Source organism: Gouania willdenowi, chromosome 15 (assembly GCF_900634775.1).
Source record: "Gouania willdenowi chromosome 15, fGouWil2.1, whole genome shotgun sequence".
NCBI classification, from domain to species: Eukaryota; Metazoa; Chordata; class Actinopteri; order Blenniiformes; family Gobiesocidae; genus Gouania; species Gouania willdenowi.
In genome coordinates, this window is record NC_041058.1 from 111,593 (window position 1) to 137,500 (window position 25,908).

A 25,908-nucleotide genomic window follows, 5' to 3' on the forward strand; every position below is an offset into this window, starting at 1 on the left:
CACTAATAAACATATTTACTCTCAAATTCTACAGTTTATAAGATAGTTTTTTCTTTTTTTCCCCTAAAACTTTATTTATCTAAAACTCTCAATATTTCTATCACAGGAAGGTTTTAGAGAAACTTTCTTCTAATTCCCTATTTTTGAGAAGCTGTTTATTGTTGAACGTTTTGTTCAATAAGAAAAAAATACTTTAAAAAAAGATTCAAAAAGGCAGGAGGGAGTGACGTCACTCACGTCACAGTGAAACCACGCCCAACGCGGAAGCAGCTTGAGTGCAGAAGGGAAGCCCTGAGCTTTGTGTTTTAAATGAATCAGTTAGTGAACTTCATATAAACTAAATAGTAGTTTATTGGACTCCGCTCCTGGTTCTGGTTCTGGTCCTGGTCCGGTGTGTCTGTGCTGAGGTGAGTCTCAACCAGAGTCCGTAACAAATGTGGCTCAGTGTGAGCCCAACACGTATGTGACGTCATAGACCACCAGTCAGACTGTGTGTGACCTCATCATAATGTTCACGGTTTGATTCCCGTCCGTTCGGCTCTGAACCCGAACCTTTAATCGTCTCAGTTTGACTGTAAATCTGCACTTTGTTCAACAGCGTTAGCATTAGCATTAGCGCTGATTCACCCACATTAGAATGATTTATAGATTTATATCGATCACAAACATTTATAGACTTTACTCTCACATCTGACACTAAAACTATTTAAAACTGATCACAGGCATCTCAGAGGGCAGCTAAAGAAGGCCCTCTGGTCACCTGACGTCACCATGGCAACATGGTGTTTAAGTGATCAAATAAGGTACACACACACACACACACACACGATGGAAGTAAGATTAGGTTTATTTTAAAGTGAATTCTTCATCGTTTCTAATAACGTTTGTATTTAATGTTTATAATATGAAGTATGATAATTATCTAGGCAAGGGCGTAACATTTGTTTGAATATTGGGGGTCGAGAATTAATCCAAATCTGGGGGGTCCTCCTTAGATTTGGATTAATTCAGAACATTTCATTTAAGATTTTCAAACATTAGAGCAGCAGCCACAGCAACCTTTGACCTCTGTGACCTGTGATTGGGTGAGGATGAAAGGAGGGTGTGTACGTTCCTACTAGGGCTGAACAATATCTATATGGACCAAAACTCATATCTCCATATTTTTTCTCATAATGGTGATATACGATATAAATCTTGATAATGTTTTTCAATTGAAGTCTGACCATAAAGACGATTATGGATTAAATTTGCTGATGCAAAATGTTACACAGACTGATTTATTAACAGGAAGTTGCACAGATGGTTCCAGCGTGTACGTCAGTCTGCTCTGCTGGAACTATTGTTTGTTCCTCTATTGTTCAGTATTTTGTGCCAAATATCAGTGCGGTGATAGTGTACGACCATCAGACACTTATTGATCTTATGAGGTGTGTCTAAACTACAACTTTGAGGATCAAGCATCAAGACTTCCTCCACACTTGGCTTTAGTACCTGCTGCGCTCACTTGTCCCGTGGAGGAAACGTGCCAAAAACGGGGTGCACGGACGCCTCCCCCGGCACCGTGGGGTGGATTACCGATGCCTTCGGCCGCAGCTCTCGACGGGTTTAGGTGGAAGTGTCTCTACGCCTGTGCCTACAGAACGCTAGATCGCTATCCAACAAAGCTCATCTCCTCAAGGACCTGTTCATGTCCTGTAAACTGGATGTTCAGTGCCTCACGGAGGCCTGGCAGTGGGAGAATGAGTTCTTCTATCTCAATGAGCCGTGCCCTCCGGACTGCTCCGTGTTTGGGACTCCTCGGCTCACATGTCGTGGAGGCAGTATGTACTATAGTACATAGTAGACAGTATGTACTATAGTATATAAGTAGACAGTATGTACTAGTATAAGTAGACAGTATGTACTATATATAGTAGACAGTATGTACTATAGTATATAAGTAGACAGTGTGTACTATAGTATATAGTAGACAGTATGTACTATAGTATATAAGTAGACAGTATGTACTATAGTATATAAGTAGACAGTATGTACTATAGTATATAAGTAGACAGTATGTACTATAGTATATAGTAGACAGTATGTACTATAGTATATAAGTAGACAGTATGTACTATAGTATATAAGTAGACAGTATGTACTATAGTATATAAGTAGACAGTATGTACTATAGTATATAAGTAGACAGTATGTACTATAGTATATAAGTAGACAGTATGTACTATAGTATATAAGTAGACAGTATGTACTATAGTATATAAGTAGACAGTATGTACTATAGTATATAAGTAGACAGTGTGTACTATAGTATATAAGTAGACAGTGTGTACTATAGTATATAAGTAGACAGTGTGTACTATAGTTATATAAGTAGACAGTGTGTACTATAGTATATAAGTAGACAGTGTGTACTATAGTATATAAGTAGACAGTGTGTACTATAGTATATAAGTAGACAGTGTGGTACTATAGTATATAAGTAGACAGTGTGTACTATAGTATATAAGTAGACAGTATGTACTATAGTATATAAGTAGACAGTGTGTACTATAGTATATAAGTAGACAGTGTGTACTATAGTATATAAGTAGACAGTATGTACTATAGTATATAAGTAGACAGTGTGTACTATAGTATATAAGTAGACAGTATGTACTATAGTATATAAGTAGACAGTATGTACTATAGTATATAAGTAGACAGTATATACTATAGTATATATAGTAGACAGTTGTGTACTATAGTATATAAGTAGACAGTGTGTACTATAGTATATAAGTAGACAGTGTGTACTATAGTATATAAGTAGACAGTATGTACTATAGTATATAAGTAGACAGTATATACTATAGTATATATAGTAGACAGTGTGTACTATAGTATATAAGTAGACAGTGTGTACTATAGTATATAAGTAGACAGTGTGTACTATAGTATATAAGTAGACAGTATGTACTATAGTATATAAGTAGACAGTATGTACTATAGTATATAAGTAGACAGTATGTACTATAGTATATAAGTAGACAGTATATACTATAGTATATATAGTAGACAGTGTGTACTATAGTATATAAGTAGACAGTGTGTACTATAGTATATAAGTAGACAGTGTGTACTATAGTATATATAGTAGACAGTGTGTACTATAGTATATAAGTAGACAGTATGTACTATAGTATATAAGTAGACAGTATGTACTATAGTATATAAGTAGACAGTGTGTACTATAGTATATAAGTAGACAGTGTGTACTATAGTATATAAGTAGACAGTGTGTACTATAGTATATAAGTAGACAGTGTGTACTATAGTATATAAGTAGACAGTGTGTACTATAGTATATAAGTAGACAGTGTGTACTATAGTATATAAGTAGACAGTGTGTACTATAGTATATAAGTAGACAGTGTGTACTATAGTATATAAGTAGACAGTATATCTATAGTATATATAGTAGACAGTATATCTATAGTATATATAAGTAGACAGTATATCTATAGTATATATAGTAGACAGTATGTCTATAGTATATATAGTAGACAGTATATCTATAGTATATATAGTTAGACAGTATATCTATAGTATATATAAGTAGACAGTATATCTATAGTATATATAGTAGACAGTATATCTATAGTATATATAGTAGACAGTATATCTATAGTATATATAAGTAGACAGTATGTCTATAGTATATATAAGTAGACAGTATGTCTATAGTATATATAGTAGACAGTATAATCTATATATATATAGTAGACAGTATATCTATAGTATATATAAGTAGACAGTATATCTATAGTATATATAAGTAGACAGTATATCTATAGTATATATAAGTAGACAGTATATCTATAGTATATATAAGTAGACAGTATATCTATAGTATATATAGTAGACAGTATATCTATAGTATATATAAGTAGACAGTATATCTATAGTATATATAGTAGACAGTATATCTATAGTATATATAGTAGACAGTATATCTATAGTATATATAGTACAGTATTCTAGTATATAAAGTAGACAGTTATTCTATGTAGATATATAAGTAGACAGTAGACATTAAGTCTAAGATATGTCTATAGTATATATAGTAGACAGTTATCTATAGTATCTATATAGACATATATCTATAGTATATATAAGTAGACAGTATATCTATAGTATATATAAGTAGAAGTATATCTATAGTATATAAGTAGACAGTATATCTATAGTATATATAAGTAGACAGTATATCTTATATTATAGTAAGACAGTATATCTATAGTATATATAGTAGACAGTAGACTTCTATAGAATATAGTAGACAGTATATCTATAGTATATATGTAGACAGTAATATCTTATATATATAAGTAGACAGTATATCTATGTATATAATAAGTAGACAGTATATCTATATAATATAGTACAGTATATCTATAGTATATATAGTAGACAGTATATCTATAGTATATATAGTAGACAGTATATCTATAGTAATATAGTAGACAGTATATCTATAGTATATATAAGTAGACAGTATATCTATAGTATATATAATAGACAGGTAATATCTATAGTAGTAATAGTAAATAGTAGACAGTATATCTATAGTATATATAAGTAGACAGTATATCTATAGTATATATAGTAGACAGTATATCTATAGTATATATAAGTAGACAGTATATCTATAGTATATATAGTAGACAGTATATCTATAGTATATATAGTAGACAGTATATCTACAGTATATATAAGTAGACAGTATATCTATAGATATATAGTAGACAGTATATCTATAGTATATATAAGTAGACAGTATATCTATAGTATATATAAGTAGACAGTATATCTATAGTATATATAGTAGACAGTATATCTATAGTATATATAGTAGACAGTATATCTATAGTTATATAGTAGACAGTATAGTCTATAGTATATATAGTAGACAGTATATCTATATTATATATAGTAGACAGTATATCTAGTATATATAAGTAGACAGTATATCTATAGTATATATAGTAGGACAGTATATCTATAGTATATATAAGTAGGACAGTATATCTATAGTATATATAGTAGACAGTATATCTATAGTATATATAGTAGACAGTATATCTATAGTATATATAGTAGACAGTATATCTATAGTATATATAAGTAGACAGTATATCTATAGTATATATAGTAGACAGTATATCTATAGTATATATAGTAGACAGTATATCTATAGTATATATAGTAGACAGTATATCTATAGTATATATAGTAGACAGTATATCTATAGTATATATAAGTAGACAGTATATCTATAGTATATATAGTAGACAGTATATCTATAGTATATATAGTAGACAGTATATCTATAGTATATATAAGTAGACAGTATATCTATAGTATATATAGTAGACAGTATATCTATAGTATATATAAGTAGACAGTATATCTATAGTATATATAAGTAGACAGTATATCTATAGTAATATATAGTAGACAGTATATTTATAGTATATATAGTAGACAGTATATCTATAGTATATATAGTAGACAGTATATCTATAGTATATATAGTAGACAGTATATCTATAGTATATATAGTCGACAGTAATATCTATAGTATATATAAGTAGACAGTATATCTATAGTTTATATAAGTAGAAGTATATCTATAGTATATATAAGTAGACAGTATATCTATAGTATATATAAGTAGACAGTATATCTATAGTATATATAGTAGACAGTATATCTATAGTATATATAGTAGACAGTATATCTATAGTATATATAAGTAGACAGTATATACTATAGTATATAAGTAGACAGTATATCTATAGTATATATAGTAAGACAGTATATCTATAGTATATATAGTAGACAGTATATCTATAGTATATATAAGTAGACAGTATGTCTATAGTATATATAGTAGACAGTATATCTATAAGTAATATATAGTAGACAGTATATCTATAGTATATATAGTAGACAGTATATCTATAGTATATATAGTAGACAGTATATCTATAGTATATATAAGTAGACAGTATATCTATGTATATATAGTAGACAGGATATCTTATAGTATATATAGTAGACAGTATATCTATAGTATATATAAGTAGACAGTATCTATAGTATATATAGTAGACAGTAATCTATAGTATATATAGTAGACAGTATATCTATAGTATATATAGTAGACAGTATATCTATAGTATATATAGTAGACAGTATATCTATAGTATATATAGTAGACAGTATATCTATAGTATATATAGTAGACAGTAATCTATAGTATATATAGTAGACAGTATATCTATAGTTATATATAGTAGGACAGCATATCTATAGTATATATAGTAGACAGTATATCTATAGTACTATATAGTACAGTATTCTATAGTAATATATAGTGAGACAGTATATCTATAGTATATATAGTAGACAGTATTCTATAGTATATATAGTAGACAGTATATCTATAGTATAATATAGTAGACAGTATATCTATAGTATATATAGTAGACAGTATATCTATAGTATATATAAGTAGACAGTATATCTATCGTATATATAGTAGACAGTATATCTATAGTATATAAGTAGACAGTATATCTATAGTATATATAGTAGACAGTATATCTATAGTATATATAAGTAGACAGTATATCTATAGTTATATAAGTAGACAGTATATCTATAGTATATATAGTAGACAGTATATCTATAGTATATATAGTAGACAGTATATCTATAGTATATATAGTAGACAGTATATCTATAGTATATAGTAGACAGTATATCTATAGTATATATAGTAGACAGTATATCTATAGTATATATAGTAGACAGCATATCTATAGTATATATAAGTAGACAGCATATCTATAGTATATATAGTAGACAGTATATCTATAGTATATATAGTAGACAGTATATCTATAGTATATATAAGTAGACAGTATATCTATAGTATATATAGTAGACAGTATATCTATAGTATATATAGTAGACAGTATATCTATAGTATATATAGTAGACAGTATCTATAGTATATATAAGTAGACAGTATAATCTATAGTATATATAGTAGACAGTATATCTATAGTATATATAGTAGACAGTATATCTATAGTATATATAAGTAGACAGTATATCTATAGTATATATAGTAGACAGTATATCTATGTAGATATAGTAGACAGTATATCTATAGTATATATAAGTAGACAGTATGTAACTCATTGAATTGTAGTGTATAGTACGTTAGTGGGACATTTACTACACAGACTGTAGTAAATGTCATTTTAAAAAATGTGATGTAATCAATCAGTCATGTGACCCCTTTGGTCTGAGTCTGTCAGGGACAGCACGTGTGAGTGTTGTCTGTCCATGGTCACAGACAGGGGGAGGAGTCTATGCAAGTGATGATGTCATTATGAAGCATCACAGTGAGCTCTAAGCTGCCATCTGTCACTGCTCATGCTCATTGGCTGCCTGCATAGGGGGCGGGGTTACAACAGGAAGTGATTCCAGAGAGAGAGAGGAGGGGCGAGTCAGGATAAAGAAGGTTCCTGTGTTACCACGGCAACTAGAGAGAGGACTCACAGGTGAGTGTGTGTTACACTGTGTATTATTTTGTCTTTTAGTGTGTGTGTGTGTGTGTGTTGTGTGTGTGTGTGTGTGTGTGTGTGGTGTGTGTGTGTGTTGTGTGTGTGTGTGTGTGTGTGTGTGTGTGTGTGTGTGTGTGTGTGTGTGTGTGTGTTTGTTAATCTGGTTTCAGTGAATCCTATTAGCAGTCCAGGAAAAGTACGACTAATTGTATACTAACGCTTGCACACACACACTATTACACACACACATTATTACATGCACACACACACTGTAACACACACAGGACTAACTGAACCATAACCAGGTGATATAACTCGTCTAACTAGTGTAACTAGCTGCTGCAGCACAGACACATGAGTAATAAACTTTATTGATAAAGTGATTTTCACACAAAGTCACAATCATCAGCTCCGAGTCTAGAACCTTTAAACTATCTACATGTGGTATGTCTGTGTGTGGTCTGTTAACTGGTTGTGTGTCTGTGCTTCAGGTGGACCATGAGTTGAAGACTCTGTGATGTCATCCATGTGTCATGGCGGTAAAGTCCTCCACCTGTATGTGGAGGTGAGGTCTGTCTCTGAGGATGAAGACCGACTCACCCTGAGGTCTACAGATGTCCAGTCCCTTTCCCCTACCCACAGCCCCTCCCCCTCACCACTCCCCCAGCCCTACCCTGCGACTGGAACCCACAGCCTGTCCTCGTCCAGACACACCGTCTGTTTCCAGCTGCAGAGTCCGGACGCCACCGGCTCCCCCACTCAGTACGTTCGTCAGGAAGGGCTCGCTGACGGGTTTGGTCAGTTCCTGACGGGTAAGAGTCTGGACGTGGACCCCCATCAGAGGAGGTCTCTCAGCTCTCCGTGCTCCACGTCCACAGAAAGATGTTTATCGGTTAGAAACCAGTGTGAGCTCCTGGGGCTGGAGGACGAGGAGGGCAAGACCTCTGTGGTGTCCTTTGGTTACATCCAGAAGTCAAACGTCCACAGCATGGCCGGGCACTGCAGCCTCTGTTCTAATGAAGCACAGAGCGCTTTGTGGGGACCAGAACAACTTCACAAGAGGCTGAGTGAGCCAGGGTGGTATCACAGCCTGGGCCCCCTCCACCCTCAGAGTCCTGGAAGCCCTCCCTACGCTCAGAGGGTGAGCAGAGACGCCACCTACAGGGTGCTGCAGGACATTGGCTCTCCTGATCTCAGACGCAGGTTCCCAGAGACCTACAGTCCGTCACTGCCTCGGCAGCAGCCGTCCACTCGCTGTCGGTCCTGGGGGGGGTCCCCCATCCTGCCCCGCACTGCTCGGACTCTGCCGGCCCAGCTGCAGCAGGCCGACCGAGTGCTGTGCTCGTCTTCAGCTGACGGTTTACCAGGAAGTCCTGCCTCTGAACATGTCCACACACGTTCTCTGAGCCGGCCCAGTCTCAAGTCACCGGCCCGCTTCCACCCACCTCTCCCCACAGGGAGACACACAGGCATCCAGCACGAAGCCCCAATCAGAACCTCTCCTGGTCCCAGCAGAACCACAGACAGCAGCCCCAGACCACTGGTCAGAACCAGGACAGGAAGTGGGACCAGCAGCTCAGCCCTGGGAACCATTAGCGACGCTCACAGCTGGAGCCTAGAGAAACCAGCCGGCTGTCCCCAGCCCGTCCAGCAGGGTCTCTGTAGCCCCGCCTCCCCCGCTCTGCAGCGCACTGCGGCTTCACACTCAGCATTGTTAGACCCCCGACAGAGCTCCTCCTCCAGAGCCCCTTCCCTGCACCGATACCAAGTCCCTCAGTACACCGGGAAGCCGCAGGGTTCACCATCCAGGTTTTGTGAGGACGCTTTGAATTACCCACAATCCTCTGCAGCTCAGCCCGTGCTGCACAGAGAGCAGGACCAGAACCGCCCAGAGCGCTCAGCAGAAGCCAGGAGCCTCCCCCAGGACCAGGTCGGACTGTGTGTGTTGTCAAATAAATCTATGAGTGAAAACGTAACGTGGACTGACTTTGAGTTTGTGCTGTTAAACATCAACAGTAATAACAATAATAATAATCATGTTTGAATGACTGTCTGTGTCAGTGGTTGGATTGGAGGACATTATGGGCCCGTACTACGAGGCTGGATCAGTCTATCCTGGATCAGTCTATCCTGGATCAGTATATATAAAGGATTTATCATCCATTCATCATTTTTCTTTCCTAAACTGTCAGATCTGCACCAACCAGGATCTAATAACAATGGGCAGCTCATTTTACAAGAGATCTGATTGGTCAGGAGGCGGGGCTTTAGTACTGATCAGATCTGATCCACTTCATAACCTGGTCCAGACCAAACAAAGTTACCATGGTGATTTAGCCTAAGTTACCATGGTGATTTAGCCTAAGTTACCATGGTGATTTAGCCTAAGTTACCATGGTGATTTAGTCTAAGTTACCATGGTGATTTAGCCTAAGTTACCATGGTGATTTAGCCTAAGTTACCATGGTGATTTAGTCTAAGTTACCATAGTGATTTAGCCTAAGTTACCATAGTGATTTAGCCTAAGTTACCATGGTGATTTAGCCTAAGTTACCATGGTGATTTAGTCTAAGTTACCATAGTGATTTAGCCTAAGTTACCATGGTGATTTAGTCTAAGTTACCATGGTGATTTAGTCTAAGTTACCATGGTGATTTAGCCTAAGTTACCGTGGTGATTTAGTCTAAGTTACCATGGTGATTTAGCCTAAGTTACCGTGGTGATTTAGCCTAAGTTACCATGGTGATTTAGCCTAAGTTACCGTGGTGATTTAGCCTAAGTTACCATGGTGATTTAGCCTAAGTTACCGTGGTGATTTAGCCTAAGTTACCATGGTGATTTAGCCTAAGTTACCATGGTGATTTAGCCTAAGTTACCATGGTGATTTAGCCTAAGTTACCATGGTGATTTAGCCTAAATTACCATGGTGATTTAGCCTAAGTTACCATGGTGATTTAGTCTAAGTTACCATGGTGATTTAGCCTAAGTTACCATGGTGATTTAGCCTAAGTTAACATGGTGATTTAGCCTAGTAAGAAGTTATCTAGTGTCATGTCCAGCTTTAGGACCTTACTCTGTTACTGTGCTTTTATTTTGAAAGTGTTGTTGTCCTGTCACTGTCCTTACACTAGGGGGCAGTGTTAGCTGATGTTCTGCTGTAATCAAATATATTTGATATGAAGTGGTGTTATTGATCGTTGAACAGTTAGTTCAATGCTGATTGGCTGTCAGCTGCTCTGTAGGCGGGACATTGTTACATAATAGTAAAGAGTTTTATCTGCAACAGATATCATTATTATAAAAAATATACCATATGTATCATTGATCTGTGCTGATCATTGGTGGATGGATGGAGAGGTGTTTGTGTATCTCCAGGTAAACAAACGTGTTTCTTTCCTGTGACAGACGGTGAGCAGCCTACGCACCAATCAGAACGCTCGCTCACAGAGGATCGCTCAGGCTAAGTGGGACTTCCTGTTTGGACGTCAGACGGACCGAGGTGAGATAGCACCACTTTAATACAACACACGTTTAGAGTGAGTGTGACACACACACACACACAGTAGGAGAGGAAATATAAAGCAGTTATTAAGAACACTCTCCTCTCATTGGATGATTTCATTCAGGTGAAGAATCAGGAAGTGTTTGTGTAAATGAACTAATAAAGGTCTAGAATGGGTGTATAATAATAAAGAATAATGAAGTCTAATAAAGACCTAGACATTAACTCATACAGTACCAGCTGTTTTAGAGCATTTTTTTTCAACAATATCTTTATTGAATTTTTCAAGTATAGAAAACAAAACAAAGAGTGAGACAATGTGTTATCACACAGGACCTTAGTAGGACGGGGACTTTTCAACGAAACAAAAATATTGAAACCCTACATTAGGTTTTTTCCTCTTTACATAAATATGGTCACTATAACGATGCAGACAATATGAATGAAAAACAAGAACAAACTAACAGAACATGGCGGTTAACAGAGTATTTCTGTAAAGATGAGGTCATGTAGTAACATCCAGTGACCCAGGAATGGGGGAGGAGTTTAGCAGAGGGTTCTAATTCTACTCCACGTTCATTCAACAGATGAGTCTTTGTTTTTAATGTAATGGATAAATGGACCCACACTTTTTGAAATGTCTCCTGTTTGTTCTTAAGACATGTTTTCCAAAGGCAAACAGGAAGATTCTTCTCTAAACCACGTTACATGTTAGAGCTATTGTCCTCTTAGCTTGTAAAAAACATTTGTTTAAAAAAATGATTTCATGACGTTTTATCATATGAGCAGCTGTAGAGGCCCAGGAGAAAGAGTTTAGGATCTAGTTCTAATCTGACTGAGAGGATGTCCTGCACATTTAATCTAACTCTTGTTAAAACGCCCTCACTCTAGAGCACTGCCATAGACAGTGTCTCTGTCTACACCACACCTATTGATATCCATATTAAATATGATATACACCCTCATCAGCCAGTTGTATTGTAGGAGCTCTGTGCTACTGTTCCAGTGTTAGATCCTCCTGTAAATCAAACTTCCAGGCATTAAACTTAGTCCTTCCTTAGCTGGAGATATTTAGAAAAATGTTTGTGAGGGATATTGTATTTTCTTATCAGCTCTTCAAATGTTAAAATATACCCCTTAATACCATAGATATCCTGTATTTGTTTTATCCTCTATCTGCCCACAGTTTAAAACCTGCATCTTTTTTCCTGAACTGAAACAGGAAAAAGAGGAAGAATCTTTTTGATATTTCCTAACTTCTTATCATATTATGGACTATAGGGTTAGTGGATAACTTTTTGAGTTTTTCAGGTTCATCTGAATAGAAATAAGTGAAGAATGGGAGATTTAAGGAGTTTGACTCAATAACCCTCCATGTGTTAAAGTCAAACATCTTCAGCTGAAGCACCCAGTATATATATACCACTGTATATTAGGACACTGTACCCCTCCTCTGTCATAGGTAGGTATAGCAGAGATAAGTGGAGCGTGGGACGCTTATTGATCCATAAGAAGTTACTGAATAGATTTTTCATTCTGGGGGGAAACAATTGGTGGAGATGGTAAAGGAATATTTTGAAATAAGTATAATAGCTTAGGAAGTATGTTTATTTTGAGTATATTGATTTTACCAATGAGAGAGACATGAAGGCTTGACCATCTTTTAAATGTTTTAGAAATAGATGTAATCACTGGGTTATAATTAACTTCAACCATGTTTTCTAATGTAGGGGTGATTTGATAGCTGGGTAAGTAAACTGTTCTAAAATGATGAGCAGGGATAGGAGGGTTGGTCCTCTCCTCCTAAGAAGCATTATGGATTATTGATTTTATAGTCTGAGATTTTTCCAAACAACTTGATAAGGTCTAGAAGAGGTGGAATAGATCTATCCAATTTTTTGAGAAAAAAAAACCATCGTCCGCATAAAGAGTGATTCTATGCTCCGTCTTTATACCTGTAATCATGTGATGTTCTCTCACAGACATTATAATGGTTCAATTACAATTATAAATAGTAGGAAGGATAAGAGACATCCCTGTCTACAACTTCTACTGAGTAATATTGGTTTTGAAATATTGTTGTTGTTAATAATTTCTGCATAGGGATCCTTGTAGAAATGTTTAACCCAGTTACAAAAACCCTCCCCCAGGCCAAAACGTCCCATAACTTCAAATAAGTAAGTCCACTCGACTCTGTCAAAAGCCTTCAGGGCATCTGGTGCTAACAAGGCTGTATCTGACGCTTACTTTGATTAAGTTTTACTTAAAGTAAAAGTAAAGTTACTGGTGTAAAAATCTACTTGAGTAAAAGTAAAAAGTAGCTCACTTAAAATGTACCCAGCACAGCAGAGGATGTACTTCCTGTATCAGCTGAGGAAGTTCAACCTGCCCCAGGAGCTGCTGATCATGTTCTACACCTCCATCATTCAGTCTGTTCTGTGCACCTCCATCACTGTCTGGTTTAGATCTACAACCAAACTAGACAGACACAGACTACAAAGGATAATCAGGACTGTAGAAAAGATCATTGGTGTTGATCTGCCCTCCATCCAAGACTTATACCTGTCCAGGGTCAGGAAACATCACTGCAGACCCCTCCCAACCTGCACACAATGTGTTTAAACTCCTCCCCTCTGGTAGACGCTACAGTTCACTGTACGCCAAAACTACCCTCCATAAAAACAGTTTGTTCCCCCAGGCTGTCACTGTGATCAACTCTATACAGTCAAAGAGAGTCAGACCTGTTTCTGTGAAATAACCTGGAACTAACTATACCTGTCTAATGGGTTAGGGTTAGGGTTAGCGAATTGAAGACATGTCACATAATATCAAACGACCTTACACATGTGGTCATTTTGCTATACAAATGGACAAATCTACAGACGTATCAAGCAAAGCAGTTTTGATTGTGTACGTGAGACGTGTGGGACGAAGACTTTCAAGAGCAGTTTCTATGCACAACAGATCTACCAACCACTACAACCGCTGAGGACATATTTATTCTGTGGACCTGTACTTGAGCTCCGTGGGCCTAAGCTGGGACGTGTGTTGGTGTGACAACAGATGGAGCAGCCGCCATGACAGGGAAAAACTCTGGGGTCGTGAGGAGAATACAGGAGAAGGCTCCCAGTGCAACCTGGAACCATTGCTTTTTACATCGAGAGGCCTTGGCATCAAAAGATATGGGACGTACTCCACGAAACATTAGAAGATGTTATACAAGGGTTAGGGTTACATCAAGTGTAGTGCAAAGAATAGCCGATGTTTTCAGAAACTGTGCTTAGATCTTAGAAGTAATAATAGTAATGCATCAGTTTTATATAACACTTTATCATAGACACTCAAAGACGCTTTACAGAATTAAGGCATTATTCTTTCACTCCACACTTAGTGGTGGTAAACTACTGTTGTAGCCACAGCTGCCCTGGGGCAGACTGACGGAAGCGAGGCTGCCATAGTGCGCCATCTGCCCCTCCGACCACCACCAACACTCGCTACGTTCATACTAGGCAATGTAGGTGAAGTGCCTTGCCCAAGGACACAATGACAGATACCACTGCAGCGACTGCCACCCCACTGTGGCACCTGGAATTCTCAGTGGTCTCCATGCAACTACTAACCAGGCCCAGACCTGCTTAGCTTCACAGATCTAATGAGATCAGGCAATGACAGGCTGGTGTGGCCACATGTGAACATCTGCAGGTGTTGTATCATGCTGAGTTGCGCTGACTATCCAGGGGAAAAGTTTTGTCCCGTTTCTATGAACTACGAGCTGAAATTGCAGCATTTCTTCTCCAGAACAACTCTCCTCTTGGTGATGTTTTTAATAGTAAGGGGTGGCTTGCACTTGTTGCATACCTTACTGATATTTTTGAACATTTAAACACGTTAAATGTGTCAGGAAGGGGACAGTGAAGAATGTCAGCTATCCTGTGACCACACGCTCAAAAAGAAATTCAGAGGTAAACCTTTCCCAGTTCTGGTGCAACGATGTGATGAGATCATCCCTCTATTGCTAGTGGAGCATTCAGCACCACTTACTGTACCTCTGTGAATGTGGATTCTCTAGTTCAGTTGAAAACATAATGAAATAAACTGGACATTGAGCATGACCTCAGAGTTACTTTGTCAACCATACAGCCAGATATTGAGACTCTTGTAAAGGCCAAAAAGCAGCTAGTCCATTAGAACTCCATGTAGTTCTGCTTTGTTCTATTTACTTTACAAACATACTGTTCTTTCAATATTGATTTCAAATGTATTTAAGACCTTTGGACAATGTTTTTTCAGTGTTTATATTTTGAGATTGTGATCAGAACATAAGCTTGTATTCACTTGATTTGACATGATTTGAACATTTTTTGCACTTCAATACATAGTTTCTTCAATAATAACAGTGGTGTTATTACAGTATTATGAGAAGCTATTGTGTTCCGTTGAATTGCACTTTCATTTGTTTTTTGGAGAAAAGTAATTGTACTTTTAGTTCATATATTTTGAAACTACTTGAGACTGTTTACATGCCTGTTTGAAAAGCATTAAATTAGTATTGCTGCTTGTTTTTTATACTGAAACTGAAATATCAGTTTTAAAGATCATCAGAACGTTCACTTAATACATTTTTAATTTTTGTATAAATAATGTTTGGGTCACGACTTGTCATTTCAAGTTGATGGTGGGTCCCTGACCCAGACCAGTTGAGAACCATTGACCTAGACCATTAAAGATAAATAAAGATCATCGTAGACCAATGAATGAGAGGATTCAGTGGAATAGGCTCCTCCCACTTGTTGTTCCAACCTTGATAGTCTGTTATTCCTCTTAGACGCTCTACTCTCGAAAGCCAGCCCCGCCCCCCTGACTCCAGCCAATCAGAGGAAGGCTAAGGTGTCTCAGCAGGAGGTCTGTAAGTTGCAGGTGGAGCTGCTCAGCCAATCAAAGGGCTCCGTCCCAAAGACCCGCCTCATCAGAACCATCAAGTACTCGGAGACCGACCTGGACTGTGACCCTCCACCCCCACCCCTCCCCTCCCCACGCCTCTACAGGGAGACGGATTTGGACGAGGTGATCACATCTAATCACTCAGTCATATAGTCTTTGATTTGTAAATCTATGATAACTATATAATTTATGACCTATATGTCTATGATCTATATAATCTATGACCTATATGTCTATGATCTATATAAGCTATGACCTATATGTCTATGATCTATATAATCTATGACCTATATGTCTATGATCTATATGTTTATGATGGTTCTGTTGAAGGTGATGAGGGCTGAAGCCGAGGACTCAGCCTTTGGAAGTAACTGCTGCGTTCAGGAAAGTTCTAACCCATCAGAGAGGGGTTTGAACCCAAAGGAGGAAGAGGAAGAGGAGGGGGAGGGGGGGGGCTGGGCGAGGGTGAGGATGGAGGGAGACAAACACAGACAGAGATCAGCTGATGGAGAGGGAGTGACTCTACAGCTCAGGTCAGCACTCGAAGCTCCTCCCACTCTACACCACCACCACCACGATGTGTATTTTTGTGTTTGATTTGTGTAGTTGTGTAGTTGTGTGTAGTAGATCATAATGTGTTTAATACCTTTTACTTTTTATGTTGCCTATTAAAATCTGACCAGGGGTACAGCATGTGTGTTTAGTAGATCACAGTAGATCACAGTAGATCCTTCTCAGCTATGTGCAGGACTTCTCTGGTGCTGAAGGAGCTCTCAAGTCTCCAGTGTGTGTGGGGGTTCCTCTCAGACCCTCTGACAGCAGCATGGACTCATTCAGCCGTCACTTTGAGGACATCATGGAGTCCCACAGAGCTAAAGGAACCTCCTACAGCAGCCTGGATGGACTGGAGCTCCTCAGCCCAGGACCAGGACACGCTTTCAGCTTTGACCTGTCCACACTCACACCTCACATACAGGTAGGTACACACACACACACACACACACACACACACACACACACACACACACACAGCTTTCTGTCAGTCTCTTGACACAGGGAGTGAGAATGGTTCTAATTGTTCTAATGGTTCTAAAGTTTTTATTGGTTCTAATGGTTCTGCATAATCTGATGGTTGTAATGGTTCTAATTGTTCTGATGGTTCTAATGGTTCTGATGGTTTTAATGGTTCTAATGGTTCTGATGGTTTTAATGGTTCTAATGGTTCTAACAGAGTCAGATCTGTGCGAGTGCAAAGCAGATCCTGGAGCTGAGTTTTGCTCCGTTGGTCAGACCCGACTCGTCCGACACTCACACGTCCTGCTCCACACTCGCCCTTTGCTCCCAGGAGGTGGGGCTTTCTGATGACTCTGCCCCTTCAACGCGCTTCAAGCCCTGCCCACTTCACAGAGACAGGAAGGCCAGTTCAGTGCCATCGCTGTACTATGGTTTCAGGTGAGTTTATCTGTTCTCTATGATAATAATCTAGATCATTATATTCTGGATTCATCTCCGTTAGCGGGATTCAACTAACCAAACATTCCCTGTCAGAGAGGAGCTGTCCTACAAAGGTTGTTAACAACACGCTAATTCAAGCCAAGTGATTTCAGCCTCAGTATGTGTGCGTTCACATAAAAGGGGTGGAGCTTGCAGTGTCTGACCAATCAATGGAGAACCTGGCAGAGCGAGCATTTTTACATTTTTTACATCTTTCTTTACATCAGCAGCTTTTAAAGAATATGGATATTGTGAAGCGTTCTGTATCCCTTCACCTGTTAAATAAAACCAGAGCTGTAAAAAACACAATATTTATTAAAAACATTCAGTTTTACTGTAAACCTTTAGAACCTGAGGTTTTGTCCTGAACCTGAACACACACAGCTCAGTAGACTGTGACCATCATGGAGACCGAGAGGTCAGACTGGAGATGGTCCGCTGTGGTCAGCAGGCTCCGTCTTCAGGGGACACCGTAGACAGGTGTGCAGTGGTTCCACCAGAGAGAAGGGCTGGTGTGCTTTCCTCCTGAGAGGCCACGGAGGCGGCACGTAGTGCAGCCCGGGCCGGAGTGACGAAGGCGTCGTCCTCCTCTTCCTCTCCTGATACGTGGAGGTCAGAGGAGGCGTCGTCATCATCCCCACAGTCCAACACGAGGGGTGATAGCGGCCGGTTGAGACTGCGGTCAAACCAGCCGTGGTTCACGTTTGTCTGGTCAAATCAGCCGCACGTTGTTTTCTTGTGCGTGAATATACTTACAATAATCATAATGAGACCGTCCTGAAGAGCTGCTGGTAGAGACAGTGGGTCAGACAGCAATCTCACTATCACACCCATGAAAATTACCATACAATAATTATTATTATTATCTTCCGTAATAGACTCAAGATATCACAAAGGAATGCGTCCAGATTTCAAAATAAAGGACGACGTGAGAGAGAGAGAGAAAAATATTGAATAATATTTCACTCAACTTTGACGTAAAATAAAAAGATAATTTTCCATAAGTAGTCCATGATTCATATTTTGCTGTGTTTCTTACCCTTCCTGTGGGAGGGCTGGTGATGGTCACAACTATGCAATAAAATACATAACATACAATACAATAACAAAACATGCATTGCTGTCTTAAATTATTACACTTCTTGTAGTGTTGACCTTTGACAGCATGTGTTTAGACTCTGTGAACATCCAGCCTCTTTAGCCATGACCTTTGTGTCTGGTCCTCCTTCTTCAAGGTGTCAATGGTCGTCTTTTGGAAAACTGTCAGGTCAGCAGTTTTCTCCATGATTGTGTAGACCTATAGAACTAGACTGGAGAACATCTAAAGGTCTTTGTAGAACACCAGGTGTCTTTAATATTCAACCTCTCCATAATATTCTAATTTTCTGAGATACTAAATTTAGGGTTTTCATTAGTTGTCAGTTATAATTATTAACATTAAAATAAACAGTTGAAATATATCAGTCTGTGTGATGAATGTAGACATTATACAAGTTTCACTTTTTGAATAGAATTACTGAAATAAATCAACTTTTTTATGATATTCTAATTTTATGACCAGCACCTGTATATATAAAACACACACACACACACACACACACACACAGCTTCAGGTACTTAGTGAATGGTTGAACCTCAGAGGAATGGGGGTGTGGTCAGTGATCCCCCAACCAATCACTGTTTAACTGAAGCAGAGACAAAGGGGGGAAGTGGGAGGGGCTTCTGAGACACAGTGAGACATGTTGGCTCACACTGATTAGTGTTGAGTCAGCAGTGAACACATGATGGAGTGTGTGAAGCAGCTGTGATGACATCACTGGTCCTGTGCTGGGGGGGCTGGGCTCTGGAGGACAGGTACCTGTATGGTCCTGCTGTGTACAGGTGAGCACTCCGTTATTATGCTGTGCTTTTATTTTGAAGGGTTTATATGCACACAAATACTTACAATTTTGTAATCACATCCTCATCCTCATCCTAAGCCTTAGCATTAGCATAAGCATTAGCATTAGCATTAGCGTTAGCATGTGATTCACAGGAAGGAAGAGACACACCAACACACTCTGAGCTTTTAAGTTCCTGTTGACCCCACGCTGTGCACCTTTGATCATAAAGTGTGTGAGTGATCACACACGTTACACTTGGTGTGTGTCCTTAAGTCTGAAATATCAGCGTTAAACCAGTCCTTAAAACTCACATAAACCTGATGTGTGTGTGCGTGTGCATGTGTGTTTTCCATTGTTGCTTTCCATTGGTTTTACTCTGTCTGCTACTTCCTGTTTACTTGTCTGACTGCTTCCTGGTGTGTGTGTGTGTCTCAGGGAGCGTCCAGGTCTCCGTCCCTCTGAACCATCCCAACCTCAGCCTGAGCTCACACAGTGTTTGGCACTCGACAACAGCGAGGAGGCATTGGCCAATGGGACGAAGGCTGACCGGCAGGCTGCTCAACGATTGGCTGCTCGTCTATACAGCCTGGACGGATTCAGGAAGTCAGACGTGTCCCGTCACCTCGGCAAGAAGTGAGTTTACCAGCAGTTAATAACACATCTGTTAATAACACAACTATTAATAACACATCTGTTAATAACACAACTATTAATAACACATCTGTTAATAACACAACTATTAATAACACATCTGTTAATAACACAACTGTTAATATCAAAACTAATAATGACCTTTGGCTCAGTGTGATCACACCATCATCTTAAGGACTCTGGTTCAAATCCCATCCTGGACAAGCTCTTTCACTCTAAATATTTATTTGTTAAATCCTCAATGACTGAAGGAAATAATTATTATATGCAATAATAATAATAATAAGATCCTTTTTCTTCATTATTGTTATTCCCACAATAATAAAGCAAACGGAACTTAAAAGTAGAAATGCTTTTAAGTGGAAATAATAAAGTTGATGGATAAGTACGACGATTACAATAATAACACATTGGTGTGTGTGCGTGTGTGTGTAGTAATGATTTCAGTCATATGGTTGGTGAGGAGTATCTGAGTAACTTCAATTTCTCTGCAATGACCATCGACCAGGCCCTGAGGTCAGTCACACACTTAACTACCACCATGGACTAGTACTAACAAGTACTAGTAATGAGCAGTGGACAACACTACTAACTAGCCATGCTAAGTACTAACTAGCTGTGCTAACTACCCATGCAGGTCGTTCCTCACTCATCTGGTTCTGATTGGAGAAACTCAGGAGAGAGAGAGAGTGTTGGTTCATTTTTCCAGAAGATTCAGACACTGCAACCCCCACTACCTAAAGACATCAGGTACAGTACATCTCTGTAACACACACATCTGTAACACGTCTGTAACACACACATCTGTAACACACACATCTGTAATACGTCTGTAACACACACATCTGTAACACGTCTGTAACACACACATCTGTAACACACACATCTGTAACACACACATCTGTAACACGTCTGTAACACACACATCTGTAACACGTCTGTAACACACACATCTGTAACACGTCTGTAACACACACATCTGTAACACACACATCTGTAACACACACATCTGTAACACACACATCTGTAACACGTCTGTAACACACACATCTGTAACACGTCTGTAACACACACATCTGTAACACACACATCTGTAACACGTCTGTAACACACACATCTGTAACACGTCTGTAACACACACATCTGTAACACACACATCTGTAACACACACATCTGTAACACACACATCTGTAACACACACATCTGTAACACGTCTGTCCTTCAGACAGCGTCCACACTCTGACCTGTGCCCTCATGTTGCTGAACACAGATCTCCATGGAAATGTGAGTGTCTTTAAGCTTGTCCAACGATAAAGCAGGACAGTGAGTGTGTTAGTTACCATGGTAACGGCTGGTGTGTGTGTGTGTGTGTGTGTGTGTGTGTGTGTGTATAGAACCTGAAGAAGAGAATGTCCTTCTTTCAGTTTGTCTCCAACCTGGAGGGACTGAATGATGGTACAGACTACCCTAAAGATCTGCTGAAGGTACCACACACACACACACACACACACACACACACACACACACACACACACCAATAATGTATGTGTGTGTTTGCAGACTTTGTACAACTCTATTAAGAACAACAAGCTGCAGTGGACAGTGTGAGTACACACACACACATACAATGATCCTGATTGGTTTATTGATCACGTATCTATGGTGACACACAGTAGTGACTAACACTGTTATGATGGGCATGTCCTGTTACCTGCAGCAATGAGGAGGAGGAGCCAAAGCAGTCTCTGCCCAGCACTGATTGGTCGTCTTGGACGATGCGGCGCTTGATGAAGGGGAACCCGTTTGTGTTTGTGGGCGGGCAGGAAGACACTCAGCTTTACATGAGCGGCTTCCTGGTTAGAAAGGTTCACGCCGACCCCGACGGGAAGAGGAGTAAGACCTTTGTATTTTGACCTGTGTTTGACAGCCCGTCTGTAGATGTCTGTACTTTAAACACACACACAGCTGATGAATGATCTTCTGATGTGGTCCTGCAGCGCCGCGTGGTAAACGTGGCTGGAAAATGTTTTACGGCGCTCTGAGAGGCCTTGTGCTCTACCTGCAGAAGGTAATACTTTGTTACCCACAATCCCTTCTGTTTCCCTTTTAAACAGACCACAAACACGTCAGTACATGACAGTGATTTGTTCTTTAATGAGGAAACATGTTTGTTTCTGATATTTACTAGTATATGATCAATAGATGTGATCAGCTGTGAGTATGTGTGTGTTCAGGATGCTCAGTGTGCACAGCGCCCTCTGTCGGACGAAGACATTGGCCGCTCCGTGTCCGTCCATCACTCTCTGGCTATGAAGGCTGCAGATTACAGCAAACGGAACAACGTGTTCTACCTGCGCACGGCCGACTGGAGAGTGTTCCTGCTGCAGGCGCCGTGAGAACAACCACTACATCTACAACATTTACAACATCTGCAACACTGGATGCCTCTATACTGGCTAACTATAGACCAATCAGAACCTTCCATTCATGGCTAAGATCATTGAGAAGGTGGTCTTCAACCAACTGAGTCAATTCTTAACATTCAACAAAATATTTGATAAATTTCAGTCAGGTTTTGGTTCTCATCACAGCACAGAAACTGATCTGATCAAAGTGATCAATGACATAAGGTTGAACACTGATTCAGGAAAAGTATCTGTTCTCATTCTATTGGATCTAAGTCTACATTTGACACTGTAGATCATACAATGTTGTTACACAGATTGTAAACATGGGTTGGACTAAATGTTAAAGTAATGGTTTAAGTTCTACTTGGAGGATCAAAGTTATTTTGTAAACATTGTAAACTTTGAATCTGACAGATTACCAATGTCCTGTGGGGTTCCTCAGGGATCTGTTCTTGGACCTCTTCTGTTTAGCCTTTATATGCTTCCTTTAGGACACATTTTACACAACTGTAAGGTTGATTATCAGAGCTACGCAGATGACACACAACTATATCTATCACTGAACCCAGATGACTATGGTCCCATTGAGGTGTTGTGTGACTGCTTAGAAAAAGTAAACTGATGGATGAGTGAAAACTTCCTTCAACTAAACCATGACAAGATGGAGGTGATTGTCTTTGGTAACAATGAAAAGAGGACTGCTGTCAGCAAGTATCTGAGTCTGGATCTTTAGAAGATAAAGACCAAGTCTGAAGTTGTCCAGGTTGTCGGGTTGAGGCCGGGTTTTTTCAGGAGGGGTGTGATGGTAGCAAGTTTAAGCAGGGATGGGACAGATCCAGAGGTCAGGGAAGTGTTAATGATGCTGGTGATGAGGGGGATGAGAGTGGGTACGCAGGTTTTGAGGAGGGGAGATGGGATCGGGTCAAGCTGGAAACTGGGAAATTTCAAGGTCGTGAGGAGTTTGGAGGTATCGGAGCGGGACAGAGGAGAGAAAGAGGGAAAGCGATGGAGTCTGGGTGGAGTGAGTTCATGTTCTGGGGGAGGAGTAACAGGGAAAGTGGATGCAAGTGAACAGTGTATGAAATGGATTTTGGTATGGTAAGGTTTGATTGCATTTGTCTGTAGTGAATGTAGAGGTTATATTGTCCTTGAATTTGGTCAATCTGGCAAATGTGGAGAATTACGGGGATTTGAGGAATTTGAGTGGATAAGTTGAAAAATGAAAATGGACCGGGCAGTTTTGAGGGCGGAGTTGTATGTCGTTGTAACGTGTTTGTAAACTTGGGTATGAACAGTGAGACCAGTTTTTCTATGGAGTCTTTCAATTTGCCTTTTGTGTTTTTTGAGATCGTGGAGATCAGGGTTGAACAAGGGGCAGAGGTGGAGAAGGAGACAGTGGCTGTTTTGAGGGGGGCTAGTTGTTTGAAGCAGAGGAGAGTGTGGTTGTAGACATTGACTAGATCAGAGGAGGTTGGATTTAAGGGAAGTGAAGAGCTGGTGATGACATGGGATACAGAGGAGAAGAGACTAATTGATTTCAGATTTCGGAATGTAATTGTTATTGTGTGTTTGGTGGTGGGAGTGGGAGTTGGGGTAATGATGTCCAGAGTTATGGCCAGATGATCAGAAATAGTCAGGTCCGTTAATGACAGGTTATGAACGGCGAGGGAGGGTGTGGAACAGACCAGGTCCAGGATGTGTCCATGGTTGTGTGTGGGAGAAGTGACGTGCTGGGCAAGGTTGAGTCAATATGGATGGTGAAGTCACCAAGGAGAAGAATGGATGGAGACATGGAGGACAACTGTGTTAGAAAGTCAGTAAATTCAGAAAGAAATGCTGGCAGTAGATGACTGCAGCAGTGAGTGATTGGGAACCAGGAAGTCTGAAAGCCAGGTGTTCATCCACTACATGCACTACATTTATGACATTTACTACTAGGGTTGGGCACCAAGAACCGGTTCCTTATGTCGGGTTCCGGAACTGTTACGAAGGTGTTTGAATTTCGATTTTTTTTTTTGGATCCTAAATGCTCGCACGAGTTTGTTTCTGAGGTTTGTATTACTCCGCCCTGCTTGCTCTGTTTGTTTACGCATGGCGAACCAGGGAACAGTGTCTCTATGTGTCTGCCACCTACAGGAGTGAGACAGCGTTGATCACTTCTTCTCCAACCCTATCATAGACAACGCGCTTTTACGGTTTAAATGATAAACTTACAGGGTTACTAAGGGATGAGTTTATGCAGAATGTAGGCTTATTCAAGAAGTAACTGCTTTCATTTTACCCCGGTAAATTCTAGAGTTCCTGGCTGCAGCCTCGGTTCTACAGACAGTGAAGGACGGGGAAGTTGTCCCTTGAAGTCGCTTAAGAAGTTCAAATTTTTCAACTTTGAGCGACTAGGTCGCACAGGACGTACAGTTGTCAGGATAATAATGTTTCTCAACTAGAACTATTGATTGATTTGTCACATGACTGTTCCAGGGTTTGAGTTACTTTATTTAGTTTCACATCTACCTGTAGCTCTATGTTTTTTACATTGCTGACAACTTGTTTATAGTGTAATTTCAGTAACTTTCACTTTTATAATAAATACCCTAGTTACAGTACAGCAACCACATTAAACTGTATCAACAAAGTGAATTCATAAAAATGACCTGCGTAAAGGCTTTTTCAGATAAAAACATTCTCCTATAAACTCTATGACCTGCACAACTCAAAGAATTAGAAACGGAATCATTTAGAACAGAATTCAAAATTAAGAATCGTAATCATTAAAATCCTAACAATGCTATTCACTAAAACACGTTTGTCTTTTTTCAGATTTTCTGTATGTCTAGAACATGTGAAAAAATTTGACAAAGATGACTTTGATTCACTACATCTACAACATTTACTACATCCAGTACATCTACATCATCTACAATATTTACATAATGTGTGTGTGTGTGTGTGTGTAGGAACACAGAGCAGATGCAGTCCTGGATCACTAGGATCAACCTGGTGGCAGCGTCCTTCTCGGCTCCGCCCTTTCCTGCTGCCATCGGCTCTAGGAGGAGGAGCTTTAGTAGACCTTTACTGCCAGGATCACACAGCAAGTTATCAGAGGTGCTCTGCCCTACATCTTCTTCTTCAACAACTCCTCTGTCTGTCTGTGTAGATATAAATATGTGTATGTTTATATAATGTGTATGTGTGTGTATAAATGGGTGTGTGTTTATAAATGGGGGTGTGTGTGTATAAATGGGTGTGTGTGTGTGTGTGTATAAATGGGCGTCTGTGTTTATAAATGGGCGTGTGTGTGTATAAATGGGTGTGTGTGTGTATAAATGGGCGTGTTCCAGGAGGACCAGTTAAAGTCTCATCAGAGTCGTTTTCGTTCCATTTTGTCTGATCTGGTTTGTCTGGATGAA

At 39.1% G+C, this 25,908-nt stretch overlaps 1 protein-coding gene across 3 annotated transcripts in view; it reads left to right on the plus strand.

Moving 5' to 3' along the window:
• The first annotated feature begins 255 nt into the window (after positions 1-255).
• psda (pleckstrin and Sec7 domain containing a) overlaps positions 256-25,908 on the plus strand; it is a 26,069-nt gene continuing 416 nt past the window's right edge. The window contains exons 1-19 of one of the 3 annotated variants that reach the window (XM_028468412.1): positions 256-407; positions 723-803; positions 8,114-9,552; positions 11,028-11,121; positions 15,950-16,188; positions 16,396-16,598; positions 16,804-17,041; positions 17,297-17,517; positions 19,878-20,075; positions 20,529-20,609; positions 20,731-20,843; positions 21,319-21,377; positions 21,488-21,577; positions 21,654-21,697; positions 21,811-21,986; positions 22,091-22,161; positions 22,328-22,485; positions 25,456-25,603; positions 25,840-25,908. The exon at positions 25,840-25,908 is cut by the window's right edge and continues 66 nt beyond it. In XM_028468412.1, the coding sequence (XP_028324213.1) occupies positions 8,140-9,552; positions 11,028-11,121; positions 15,950-16,188; positions 16,396-16,598; positions 16,804-17,041; positions 17,297-17,517; positions 19,878-20,075; positions 20,529-20,609; positions 20,731-20,843; positions 21,319-21,377; positions 21,488-21,577; positions 21,654-21,697; positions 21,811-21,986; positions 22,091-22,161; positions 22,328-22,485; positions 25,456-25,603; positions 25,840-25,908 (3,615 nt within the window). In that variant the 5' untranslated portion in view covers positions 256-407; positions 723-803; positions 8,114-8,139. Of the gene's footprint in view, positions 408-722; positions 804-7,514; positions 7,620-8,113; positions 9,553-11,027; positions 11,122-15,949; positions 16,189-16,395; positions 16,599-16,803; positions 17,042-17,296; positions 17,518-19,877; positions 20,076-20,528; positions 20,610-20,730; positions 20,844-21,318; positions 21,378-21,487; positions 21,578-21,653; positions 21,698-21,810; positions 21,987-22,090; positions 22,162-22,327; positions 22,486-25,455; positions 25,604-25,839 lie in introns of all 3 variants that reach the window. The other 2 variants (XM_028468413.1, XM_028468414.1) reach the window with 2 other exon arrangements.